The sequence below is a fragment of the Hylobates moloch genome, unplaced genomic scaffold, assembly GCF_009828535.3.
Source record: "Hylobates moloch isolate HMO894 unplaced genomic scaffold, HMol_V3 SCAFFOLD_4, whole genome shotgun sequence".
Classification (NCBI taxonomy): Eukaryota; Metazoa; Chordata; class Mammalia; order Primates; family Hylobatidae; genus Hylobates; species Hylobates moloch.
In genome coordinates, this window is record NW_026652279.1 from 156,572,763 (window position 1) to 156,585,407 (window position 12,645).

A 12,645-nucleotide genomic window follows, 5' to 3' on the forward strand; every position below is an offset into this window, starting at 1 on the left:
GTTCTAGTAAAACTTTATTTACAAAAAATGATTTGTTGACTTCTGCTTTATAAGTGTGCACATATAAATGAATTAGAGCCAATGTAGTGTTGTATTTCACCCTCCTGGTCTAGCACCTTTAGAATCCAATGCCATACATGTTCTGTGGGATTCTGCTCGTTTATCAGCATATCTTTTGGTGTGTTCAGCTACTTCCTTTGGGTCATAGTATATACCTGTTCTTCTGGAGCCTGCCAGAATTTTACATGGGTTAGTGACAATAGCAGTGGTTAGGGTGTGTCTTGAGGAGGATGAACATCCTCTTTTAAGGCATCCACCGTGGGTAAAGCTGTCCTCAGGTTTTTAAGCAGTGGAAGAGTCATCTCCTCAGACAAGGGGGGAAAACTACTTCTGGTAAGGGAGACTCAGAAGGACTTGGGGGTTCAAGTTGGTCAGTTTCATTTGGGTCCAAATAAATATTCCCATTCCAAATTTAAGGATTCCATTCTTTACTAATCTGTACCCTAACTTTCACAGGAGAAACTTGGTGAGACCATGAATTCAGCTATTGTTTTAATTCAGCAACCCTCATAATTAAATTAAATTTTATATTTGATTTTCAACTAAATCAACTCTAAGACCATGACTTAATCTGAAATTGGATCTGAGCTGGTTATTTTCTCCCTGTAGGTGCCCCAGTGCAGCAGTCCTCAACCTTTTTGGCACCAGGGATTGGTTTTGTGGAAGACAGTTTTTCCATGGACCGGGTTGGGTAGGGGGAGGATAGTTTTGGGATGAGTCTGTTCCACATCAGATCATCAGGCATTAGTTAGATTCTCATAAGGAATGCACAACCTAGACCCCTTGCATGCACAATTGACGATAGGGTTTGTACTCCTGTGAGGATCTAATGCCTCCACTGATCTGACAAGAAGCGGAGCTCAGGTGGTAATGCTCGCTGGCTTGCCGATGACTTCCTGCTGTGTGGCCCAGTTCCTAACAGGCCATGGACTGGTACTGGTCCATGGCTGGGGGCTTGGGGACCCTGCTCTAGTGCTCTCAAAAGAACCCACCCCACATCACAGTCCTTATTTTCATAATTTCTGCCATTATGGTCAGTTGCAGCAGCCACTTGGGCTTCTAAGACATGTGCCTCAGTACTTCATTGCAGTCAACCAAAGTGATAGCTTAGTTAATTGTGACTCCAATACCTACTGTGGATTACTAGCATTTCATCTCCCATTGGCGAGGAACTTAGCACTGCACTGAAGCCCAAGGCCATGACCAAACCAGTCCTCGAATTGCATCTCTGTGGGCCTGTCTCCTAGGACTGCTCCCAATACCAATTGTGTGTCACTCACGGTCCGTTGAGGAAAGACAGAAATCATGTAGTTACTTAGAAAGGGGAAGTTTAATCTAAGAACTGTTAAGTTATGATAGGAGAGTAACTAAAGATGTACAGAGAACTCTAACGGATATTCTAGGACTAACAGCCTCAAGGAAGGACCAACTTGCAAGAGGGGTCCCCTCTACCAGGCTGGGGTTTAGATCTTATTGGAGAAGGTATAGCTGTAGCCCAGGTTTGCTGGCAGAGAAGATTGCTCTGTGGCTGCTCCATAGTAACTGGGCAAGTAGAAAACAATCCATTCATGTATAGGTGAGCCAAGGCTGGTCAGCCTGTCTATGAAGGGAGTCCATGTGCTTCTGTGGGTGTGAAGTCTGGAATGTGTGGGCTGAGGTTGCCAGATCACTGAGGAACTGGACCCCTGGGCATATAGCTATGGCTAAGTACCCCTGGATGTCCTCCTTATCATACCATGCGGCAGGAAGTCCACCCCGTGACGGACCATGCAGCAGGAGCCAGAAGACAGTAAAATGCAGCAAGCAGAACTAGGAAGTGTCCTTTCTGCGGTGTTGCTTCAGTGCCCTGTACTGACAAAGCATAACATTATACTCACTGTAAAGAGGAAATGCCTGCAAACTCCAGGCCTTTATTGCAGTGCAAGTACCAAAGGATGAATTCAGAGCCAAGAGGCAACATATTGATAATTGGCCTAGTCCATCAGCTCATGTTATTGATTCCGCAGTAGTTCCCTATTTTAAGACAAGTAAATATTCAAAGCCGTTGTCAGGTCCTCTGCTTCCTTGACCTCATACTACTATCTTCCTCTTGGCTCCGCTGCAGCCATCCATGCCTTTCTGCTGTTTCTGGAACATATCTGCATGCTCCTGACTTAGGACCCTTGGTTGTCCCTCTTCCTGGAAGCTATTTTCCTAGCTGTCTGCATGGTGAGTTCCTCACTTGTTTTCAAGTCTTGCTCAGATGTCAGCTTCTCAAGAAGGCCTGCCCTTTACCCCCTTATTTACTGCTCGAAGTCCCCTGAACTCCTTACCTCTTCACATGGCTTGACTTTTTCCACAGTAATTTTCACCTAACATACTATGTAATTTACTTATTTATCATGTCTGCCTCCTCCCACGATAACATCAGGCGCCAGGAGGGTATGAGGGGCAGGAGTTTTTCAACGTTGCTCACTTATTGCAGATACCTAAAATAGTGCCTAGTGCATTATAGGTGCTTAATAAATACTTAAATATTGTAACAGTCTCTATGATATTCATTAAAGGTGAGATTCTAACTTCAAACAATTTTCATTTTATTATTGAAAATATTTTTACTACTTCTGCATTATACAACTTCCGTTTATTTTCTAGACTGGTTACATTCTTTTCACTGATTAGGTCAAGATGGGTACATTTTTTGTCTTGTGCTCCATATAATGAAATAGGGTTTGTATTTTATGTTACGTTCTTTACATCATTTTTCAGCTTCTGTGACTTTTCTCATCTGAGTAGATGACTGAGACAGATAACTATTTTTAATATTATATTTTTTAGAATTAAATCTTAGTTCATGGAAAGTTAACTGATTGTTTTTAATTTTATTTTTAGGTGCTGAATGTGGAGTAAATGCAGATGTTGAGAAACATCTTGAATTGGGCAAGAAATTACTTGCAGCTGGACAGCTAGCTGATGCCTTATCTCAGTTTCATGCTGCCGTAGGTTTGTATCATGAAACCAAATCACTCAGTGTCTGTCTTAGTGAATTCTAGTAATAGCTCTTTTTTTTAAATAACATTTAAAATACACATTATTTCATGTTTAAATAAAACATTTAAATATATTTGTGGGATTCTGAGCGAAATAGATTGATAAAATAAATATATAACACTTAAATGTATGTGCATCTAACATGAAAGAAGTTTGAAGGTTAGTGAGGCCTGCTACTACCAAGGATAATTCAAGATAATTCTGACAAACAGCTTTTCTCAGTGTATTATTTGGCTTCTGACTTTTTTTTTTTTTTTTTTGAGATGGAGTCTCGCTCTGTCGCTGTCGCCCAGGATGGAGTGCAGTGGCGTGATACTGGCTCACTGCAAGCCCTGCCTCCCGGGTTCATACCATTCTCCTGCCTCAGCCTCCTGAGTAGCTGGGACTACAGGTGCCTGCCACCACTCCCGGCTAATTTTTTGTATTTTTAGTCGAGACGGGGTTTCACTGTGTTAGCCAGGATGGTCTCGATCTTCTGACCTCATGATCTGCCCGCCTCGGCCTCCCAAAGTGCTGCAATTACAGGTGTGAGCCACCGCGCCTGGCCAGCTTCTGACTTTTTGAACAGATTTTACTGAATGCAGTTTAATTTTCTTGATGACTTGGGTTTTCAATATGTTTGCTTGATATCCTTGGGAGATGCCGCAGTTCATTGCCTCTTCAGTATTGGTCAGACCCCAGCTGCTCTTCATTTATACTGTTGCTTCTTATTTCTTACTCGTGTCTGTCTGTAGAATCAACTGTCATGCAGCTGTTCATCTGTTAGGACTGTAAGAAGTGAGATGACCAGAATAAATAGGTTCTTAGTGAAGGCTTAATGGATTTTCTCTCCTTTTCTTTTCTTTCTTTTTTGTTTTTGTTTTTTTTGTTTTTTTGTTTTTTTGAGACAGGGTCTTGCTCTGTCACCCAGGCTGGAGTGCATTGGTGTGGTTATGGCTTACTGCAGCCTCAGCCTCCTGAATAGCTGGGATTATAGGTGTGTGCCGCTATATCCAACTATTTTTTACAACTTTTATTTTTTATATTTTTGTAGAGATGAAGTCTCACTATGTTGTCCAGGCTGGTCTCAAACTCATGGGCTCAAGCAGTCCTCCTGCCTTGGCCTCCTAGAGTGTTGAGATTGTATGCATGAGCCACCACACCTGGCCTGGATTTCCTTATGAGTCACTGCTAAAGTTTTGTACTGGGACTTTTTGACATTAACTTTCCTCAGAGTCCTTTACTTATATATTTTTACCTTGATTTGAATGGTTGAGACAACATGGTTAACATGGTTTAACAACCTGACAGATAAGGAGGGTGGTGTTTTTTGAGACAGGATCTTGCTCTGTCATCCAGGCTGGAGTGCAGTCGCGTAATCTTGGCTCACTGCAACCTCTGCCTCCAGGGCTCGGGTGATCCTCCCACCTCAGCCTCCTGAGTAGCTAGGACTACAGGTGCATGCCACCATGCCCAGCTAGTTTTTGTATTTTTTTTTTTTTTTATAGAAACTGGGTTTCGACATTTTGCCCAGCCTATCTCAAACTCTTGTTCTCAAGCCATCTGCCTGCCTCAGCCTCCCAAAGTGCTGGGATTATAGGTATGAGCTACTGTGCCCAGCTGGTGTTTTTTTTTTTTTTTTTTTTTTTTTTGAGATGGAGTCTCACTCTGTCGCCCAGGCTGGAGTGCAGTGGCGCGATCTCGGCTCACTGCAAGCTCTGCCTCCTGGGTTCACGCCATTCTCCTGCCTCAGCCTGCTGAGCAGCTGGGACTACAGGCACCCGCCACCAAGCCCGGCTAATTTTTTTTGTGTGTGTGTTTTTGGTAGAGACGGGGTTTCACCGTGGTCTCAATCTCCTGACCTAATGATCCGCCCACCTCGGCCTCCCAAAGTGCTGGGATTACAAGCGTGAGCCACCGCACCCGGCTGCTGGTGTGTTTTTTAATAAGATACAGCTGTGCTCCCAGAAAAACTATCGTCCTATTGTAATTTACTATATAAACTCAATGTAATTAGGTTTTGGTTTGTCATACTTTTCTTTATGCTTTTTCCTAAACTCAGATTTTTATTACAGATGTTATTAGCTCTCTGAACTCATAGGAAACATATTTTTTTGATTAAAAAACTCTATTCAAGGCTGGGCATGGTGGCCCACGCCTGTAATCCCAGAACTTTGAGAGGCTGAGGTGGGCGGATCACTTGAGGTCAGGAGTTTGGGACCAGCCTGGACAACATGGTGAAACTTGTCTCTACTAAAAATATAAAAATTAGCTAGGCATGGTGGTGGACCTATAATCCTAGCTACTTGGGAAGCCAAGACTGGAGAATTGCTTAGACCCCGGGGGTGGAGGTTGCAGTGAGCCAAGATCGCACCACTGCACTCTAGCCTGGGCGGCAGAGTGAGACTCCATCTCAAAATTAAAAAAAACAACCAAAACTCTGCTCAAGAGACATGGCATAATTATAAGTACATAGAAAAGTTGAAAAATGAGGGGAAAAGTGAAAAAAAGATACCTTTGTGAGTAGTAGAGAAAGCCATTCCACACAAATAAAGGATTCACTCTACCAGAAAAAATATCAATTTTAAATGGGTATAAGCCTAATAACATAGCCTCTAAATACATAAAATGAAAATTGGCAGAACTAAAAGGATAAATAATAAATTCATAGTTACAGTGGAAGGCTTTAGCCTCTTTCAATAATATATAGGAAAGCAAACAAAAATAACAGTAAAGATGTTAACTTGACCCAATTGAAATACACATAACACCTGCACACAGCTACAGAATACACATTCTTCCCAGTGTAAGAACATTACAATAAAAATGTTATAGGAAAGTCTCATGAACATAACTATAAAAATTCTGAAAAACGTAATAGCAAATAAATCTAAAGTTTAAAGAAGTCCACATATTATGTTTGTACACCCAAACACATACGCACACCACTGGTTTCTATTACAAGGATGTAAATTCGGTTTGGCATTCAAAAGTCAGTATTAGTCATCACATTAAAAGACTACAGGAGAAAAATATTATTTCAAAGGTGCAGAAGAAGTATTTGATAAATATTTAACACCATTTTTGAAAGAAAAAGCATCTTTTAAACAGTTTGGGAATCTGTATTGATGAGTACACCAAAAATCCTATAGCTACCATCATACTTTATGGTGAATATTGATAGCTCTCCCCACACCTCACCACCGCTAAGATTGAGAACGAGACAAGGATACCCACTATTACTACTTGTAATCAACATTCTGCTAGAGGTCCTAGCCAATGCAGTTTTTTTTTGTTTTTTTTTTTGAGGCAGAGTCTCGCTGTGTCACCCAGGAAGCTAGAGTGTAGTAGTGCAATCTCGGCTCACTGCAACCTCCATCTCCCAGGTTTAGGCGATTCTCCTGCTTCAGCCTCCCAAGTAGCGGGGGTTACGGTCATGCACCACCACGTCCAGCTAATTTTTGTATTTTTAGTAGAGATGGGGTTTCACCATGTTTGCCAGGCTAGTCTTGAACTTCCTGACCTCAGGTCATCCACCCGCCTCCCAAAGAGCTGGGATTACAGACATGAGCCACCGTACGTGGCCTAGCCAGTGCAATTTGTATACCAATTTTCTGTCTTGCAACCTTGCTGAACGTGTTTATTAGCTCTAAAAATTTTTGTTTGTGTTGATTCTTTAGGATTTTCCATATACAAGATTATGTTATTGGGAAATTATAGTTTTACTTATTTTGTCATGGGAGGGACCCAGTGGGAAGTAATTTACTCATGGGGGAAAATATAATTTTACTTATTTTTGTCATGGGAGGGACCCAGTGGGAGTTAATTTAATCATGGGGGACGGTTACCCTCATGCTGTTCTCATGAAAGTGAATGAGTTCTCACAGGATCTGATGGTTTTATAAGGGACTTTTCCCCCTTTTGATCAGCACTTCCCCTTCCTGCCATCATGTGAAGAGGATGTGTTTGCTGCCCCTTCTGCCATGATTGTAAATTTCATGAGGCCTCCCCACTCATGCTGAACTGTGAGTCAGTTAAGCCTCTTTCCTTTATAATTTACCCAGTCTCAGGTATGTCTTTATTAGCAGTGTGAGAATGAACTAATACAATTGCCCAGCCACTGTAATTTGGCAAGAAATAGGGCATAAAGATTGAGAAAGGAAGAAATAAAACTGTCATTCACAGAGGACTTGATGATACGCAAATAATCTGCAAACTATTATAACTGAAATGAATTTAGCAAGGCCACTCACTAGATAACAGATTCAACATACTTTTGTAGCAACAGAGTCTCTCTATATTAGCAATAAACAAATATAAAAAACACCTAAGAATAAATCTAATGAAAGATGTGCAAGAACACTTTGCTGAAAACCACAAAAATAGTTAAAAGAAAGACTTAAATGAAGAGATATACCATGTTCATGAATAGGAAGATTCAATATTGTAAAGATGTCAAGTGGCCCCCAGATTGGTCTACAGATTCAATGAAATCTAATCAAATTCTAGCACTTTATTTCATTGAAATTGACTAGCTGATTCTAAAATGTCTTATGGAAATGCAAAGGACTTCTTCATGAGTTGCCTTGTGGACGAGATTTAAGACAACCCAAGCCAGCTCTCTTTGGTCTGTGAGAAGCATACATGTATTCTTTGCCTTGACCATGTCTGTAGACAGAGGACAGTCCAAATAGCAACCCCTTCTTCCTTCTTATGAGAGCAGAGAGCCTGCTCGTCTCTTGCCACTTAGAGTTTTCAGGGATGAGTCAGATACACCAGTCAGTCTACTCTGTCCTGCAAAGAGGACACTTACAAACTTTTCCAAGTGGCCCTAGAAATCTCACCTTGGAATGTAGGGGTAGCTGGCACCTGTTGGGATGTCAGGTGAAACATAAATAGTTGCATTGCAGTAGCCTGCTGTATAAATATACAGAGAACTTCTATCGTGTGTACTCTATGAAGGTATTAGAAAATATGGCTTTGTGGATTACCTTGAAAAGGGAAACAGATTTTAATGTTGGCCTTGCCACTGGGTAATCCTGTGATATTTGTCCAGTTATGTAAAAAAACGCACACTTAAAAAGTTACCTGCAAGTTCCCAGCAGTTTTCACCGTGTCACCCATGGGAATTTTTGTGAAGATCAGATGGTAATAATGAATATAAATATTTCTTTGAAAATAGTGTATAATCACTCAGGAGGCTGAGGCGGGAGGACTGCTTGAGCTCAGGAGTTGGAGATTGCAGTGAGCTGTGATTGTGCCACCACACTCCAGCCTGGGCGATGGAGTGAGACTCTGTCTCTCTCCTTCTCTGTCTTGCTTTTTTTCTTTAAAAAAAAAAAAAAAAGGTGCAGTAGGATATGTAAAGAATGTAGAAATACGATTTTTGTGTCTCTGAAAATTAAGGCTTTTCTAAAAACAGGTTTGCTATAATAACAGGGGTTTCTTAACTATGTGACATTTCTGTTAGGAAGTTTGCATTTCAATGACTAACTCACCTTTAAGAAATAGTGGTTACTTTGCACAATAATTTGCACAAGATTTTTCACTAAGGGCTGTTTACTGTGTGACCACATCGTTACTAAGTTCACTATTTTTCTGTTGATTCAAACTGTCTTTAGTGCTTCAGCATGGCAATTTAAATTTTTTTCAGTTACTGTCTTAGAAAAAGTGTGTCTTAAAGTATTTATTCTTACCTACTACCATTAGAATGTTTGAAGAAATGTATATACCTTCTACCTATTTTATACTTTATTGTTTGTTTTCTTAGTCTCACATTTATTAGAAACATCAAGGGCTATGGCATATAATTAAAGTCGTTTTAAATGACTGCTCTTTTTTTTTTTTTTTTTTTAGCTTTATCAGTGCAATACAAGACTTTTTAAGACAGCTCTTTCCCAAAATTCCCAGTAAAATGTTACTGTGTTCACCAAGAGGTGTAAATCAGTGATGCTGAAACATGGCAATTTATTGGTGTGATTTAGTAAAGGGAGAATGTAAATCATTGCTAGTGCATTCTGAATCTGAATAACAGGCCAGTGTGGTGGCTTACAACTGTAATTCTAGCACTTGAGCACTTTCAAAGGCTGAGGCAGGAGGATTGTTTGAGGCCAGGAGTTTGAGACCAACCTGGGCAACATAGCAAGAGCTCGTCTTTACAGAAGTAAAATAAAAAAAAGTTAGCCAGGCATGGCAGTGCCTACCTGTAGTCCTAGCTACTTGGGAGGCTAAGGTGGAAGGATTTCCTGGGCCCAGGAGTTTGAGGAGGCAATGAGCTGATGGTGCCAGTGTGCTCTGGCCTGGACAACAGAGTGAAACCCTGTCTCCAAAATAAAGTGTCATTTTGTTCAATGTGATCTGGCAAATAGCAGTTGACTCTCAAATGGGATACACGTCATAATTTCTTTCTTTTTTTTTTTTTTTTGTGACGGAGTCTCGCTCTGTCACCAGGCTGGAGTGCGGTGGCATGATCTCGGCTCACTGCAACCTCTGCCTCCCAGGTTCAAGTGATTCTGCCTTGGCCTCCCGAGCAGCCCGAGCAGCTAGGAGTATAGGCGTGTGCTACCATGCCCAGCCAATTTTTGTATTTTTAGTAGAGACGGGGTTTCCCCATGTTGGCCAGGATGGTCTTGATCTCTTGACCTGGTGATCTGCCCCCCCTTGGCCTCCCAAAGTGTTGGGATTACGGGCGTGAGCCACTGCTCCCGGCCACACATCATGATTTCTAGGAAGACCATTTATCATTTTAGTTCGTGTAGAACACATTGTTCATAACAAACTATAGAAAATAAAGTTTAAGGCTGGGCGTGGTGGCTCACACCTGTAATATCAGCACTTTGGGAGGCTAAGATGGGCAGATCACCTGAGGTCAGGAGTTCGAGACCCGCCTGGCCAACATGGTGAAACCGCGTCTCTACTAAAAATACAAAAAGTTAACCGGGCGTGGTGGCAGGTGCCTGTAATCCCAGCTACTTGGGAAGCTAAGGCACGAGAATTGCTTGAACCTGGGAGTTGGAGGTTGCAGTAAGTTGAGATCATGCCATTGTACTCCAACCTGGGCGAGAACGAGACTCCGCCTCAAAAAAAAAAAAAAAAAAAAAACAAAAAATCCCCAGGAAATAAAGTTTAAGTTTTCTATCATAGTGAAATGGGAGAGTTTTCATATTTCCCTTGCAGGGCGTGCGACAGGGTTGTGGCTTCCGTCTTCAGGGCCCTGCTGTTCAAACCCTTACTGGGAGCATGCAGATGGGCAGGTGCAGAGGCCGTGGGGAGTGCTTTTGGGCTCCGGCCCCATGGCAATGTCTAGGATTCCTGAAGCCCAAGTGGGTGTGTGTTACAGTGTGCTCTTTCAGCTACGCCATCTGCAGACAGCTTGTGTTAGCTCAGTAGACCCTCTGCCTTATTGCAAAGACGGGGCCAATGTGACAGCCTGAGTTCTTGCTCAATGTACTGGAAGAATCAGATCATATGTGGGCTGGAAGGTTGAGTGCAAGGTTTATTGAGTAGTGGAGGTGGCTCTCAGCGAGATGCATAGGGAGCCGGAAATGAGGGATGGAGTGGTAAGGTGGTCTTCCTCTGGAGTCGGGCTGCCCAGCGGCCAGACTGTTCTATGGCCACTCGTGGCTGAACTCCCCTCGGCATCCACGTCGTGCTGCCGTCGCTGCTCTGCCAGTGTCTGCTGGTATGCTCTTCTTCTCCTCTAGACATCCAGCCGTTTGTGTCTGTGTCTGTTTAAGGTCTCAGATTTATATGGGCACAGTATGGAGTGCGTGGCTGGCCAGAGTGATCTTGGAAAATGCAACATTTGGGCATGAAAACAGGAGTGCCTGTTCTCACTTAGGTCCGTGGGCACAGGCCCAAGGGTGCAACCCTACCAGAGACACCACCCTTCTCTACCCAGCACTTCCCTGCCCCCCTCCCATATCAATAGGATTATGCAGTAGATGGTGGTGGGGTGTTGTGGCCTTTTGAAACTCTTACAGATGTGCATTTATCAGAAAAGAACTATGGGGATAATGAATTTTGGGATCTGAAACCCTAAATTTAATAGACTTTACAGAGGGTCTTAGGTATATCTGGCATGAACAAATGTCTTAAGTGGTAGATTAAATGGGCGGGCAGTGTGAAATGATCGATTTCTTCTTTGCTTGGTAAGAAAACTAGCACAATGCTTACATAGTTTTGCTGAATCCCAGAACAAAATCCATTTCTAGATTTTTATATCACTTAAACTTGTTATGGTGCTTTCTCATCACATTTCAGCCTCAATTCTGAAATGAGGACAAACATTACTGTTTACATTTAGACAAAAGGAAACAAAAAGTGCTCTAGCAACTTTCTGAAGGTGATATTCCAGTTCAAAAGATTCTGAGCTATGCTACTATTTTAATGTCTGGTAAGTTCAGTAAATTGTTGAATGAAGTTTAGTTGGGTGAGCTGAGAGCAAGAATAAAACATTTTCCATATCTAGATGATATGGTTTGGCTGTGTCCCCACCGAAATCTCATCTTGAATTGTAGCTCTCATAATTCCCACGTGTTGTCGGAGGGACCTGGTGGGAGATAATTGAGTCATGGGGGTGGTTCCCCCCATACTGTTCTCACAGTAGTGAATAAGTCTCACGAGATCTGAAGATTTCATAAATTTGCTTGGCTCTCATTCTCTTGTTTGCTGCCATGTAAGATGTGCCTTTCGCCTTCTGCCATGATTGTGAGGCCTCCCCAGCCATATGGAACTGTGAGTCCATTAAACCTCTTTTTAAAAAAAAACAAAAAAACCCAGTCTTGGGTATCTCTTTATCAGCAGCATGAAAATGGACTAATACACCAGTCCAGCATGTTTTTCCTATGCCTCTCACTACCACCATTTACAGCATTATTTGTAATTGGCTTTCTGATGTGTTTTCTCCAGATAGTAGTTGTATTGTTTTATTCTGGCTAATTTTCCCATATTTGAATTGTTTGATAGTTTTAGGATTCTGGGTAGAGGTTAAATCCATTTCCCATGTTCAAGTTTCTAATGAGCTAGTATAAGGATTTGAATTATGTGGTTTAAAATGAAATACAGTATTTCCACATGTAGGCTTGCAAATAATTTACATAATGAACAATATTATATAATGGATGGATAATAGGAAAAGTACTTATTTTCAAGATTATCAAATCTTGTACTGGTAAAAACTAAGCATGCATTTCTAAACCGATTCTTGTTTCAGTTGCTGCTTCATGCACAGTGATGTAGGAATGGACTCTAGTTCCAGGAACCGTTGGTATTTTAAGATGAAGAACCAGGGAAGGCTATTTTGATTTACCGTGCAAGTGACCCCATGCCTCTAAGAAAATCGAAACGGAGTCTTGCAGTGTCACCCAGGCTGGAGTGCAGTGGTGGTGTGATCTCAGCTCACTGCAACCTCCACCTTTCGGGTTCAAGCGATTCTCCTCCCTCAGCCTCTGGAGTAGCTGGGATTATAGGTGTGCACCACCATGCCTGGCTAATTTTTGTATTTTTTGTAGAGACGGCATTTCACTATGTTGGCCAGGCTGGTCTCGAACTCCTGGCCTCAAGTGATCCACCCGC

General features: G+C 42.0%; 1 protein-coding gene across 2 annotated transcripts in view; it reads left to right on the forward strand.

Moving 5' to 3' along the window:
- DNAJC3 (DnaJ heat shock protein family (Hsp40) member C3) overlaps window positions 1–12,645 on the forward strand; it is a 108,765-nt gene that overhangs the window by 27,804 nt on the left and 68,316 nt on the right. For both annotated transcript variants that reach the window (XM_032151120.2, XM_032151122.2), the window contains exon 2: window positions 2,932–3,042. In XM_032151120.2, coding sequence (XP_032007011.1) covers window positions 2,932–3,042 — 111 coding nt within the window. The remainder of the gene's footprint in view (window positions 1–2,931; window positions 3,043–12,645) is intronic.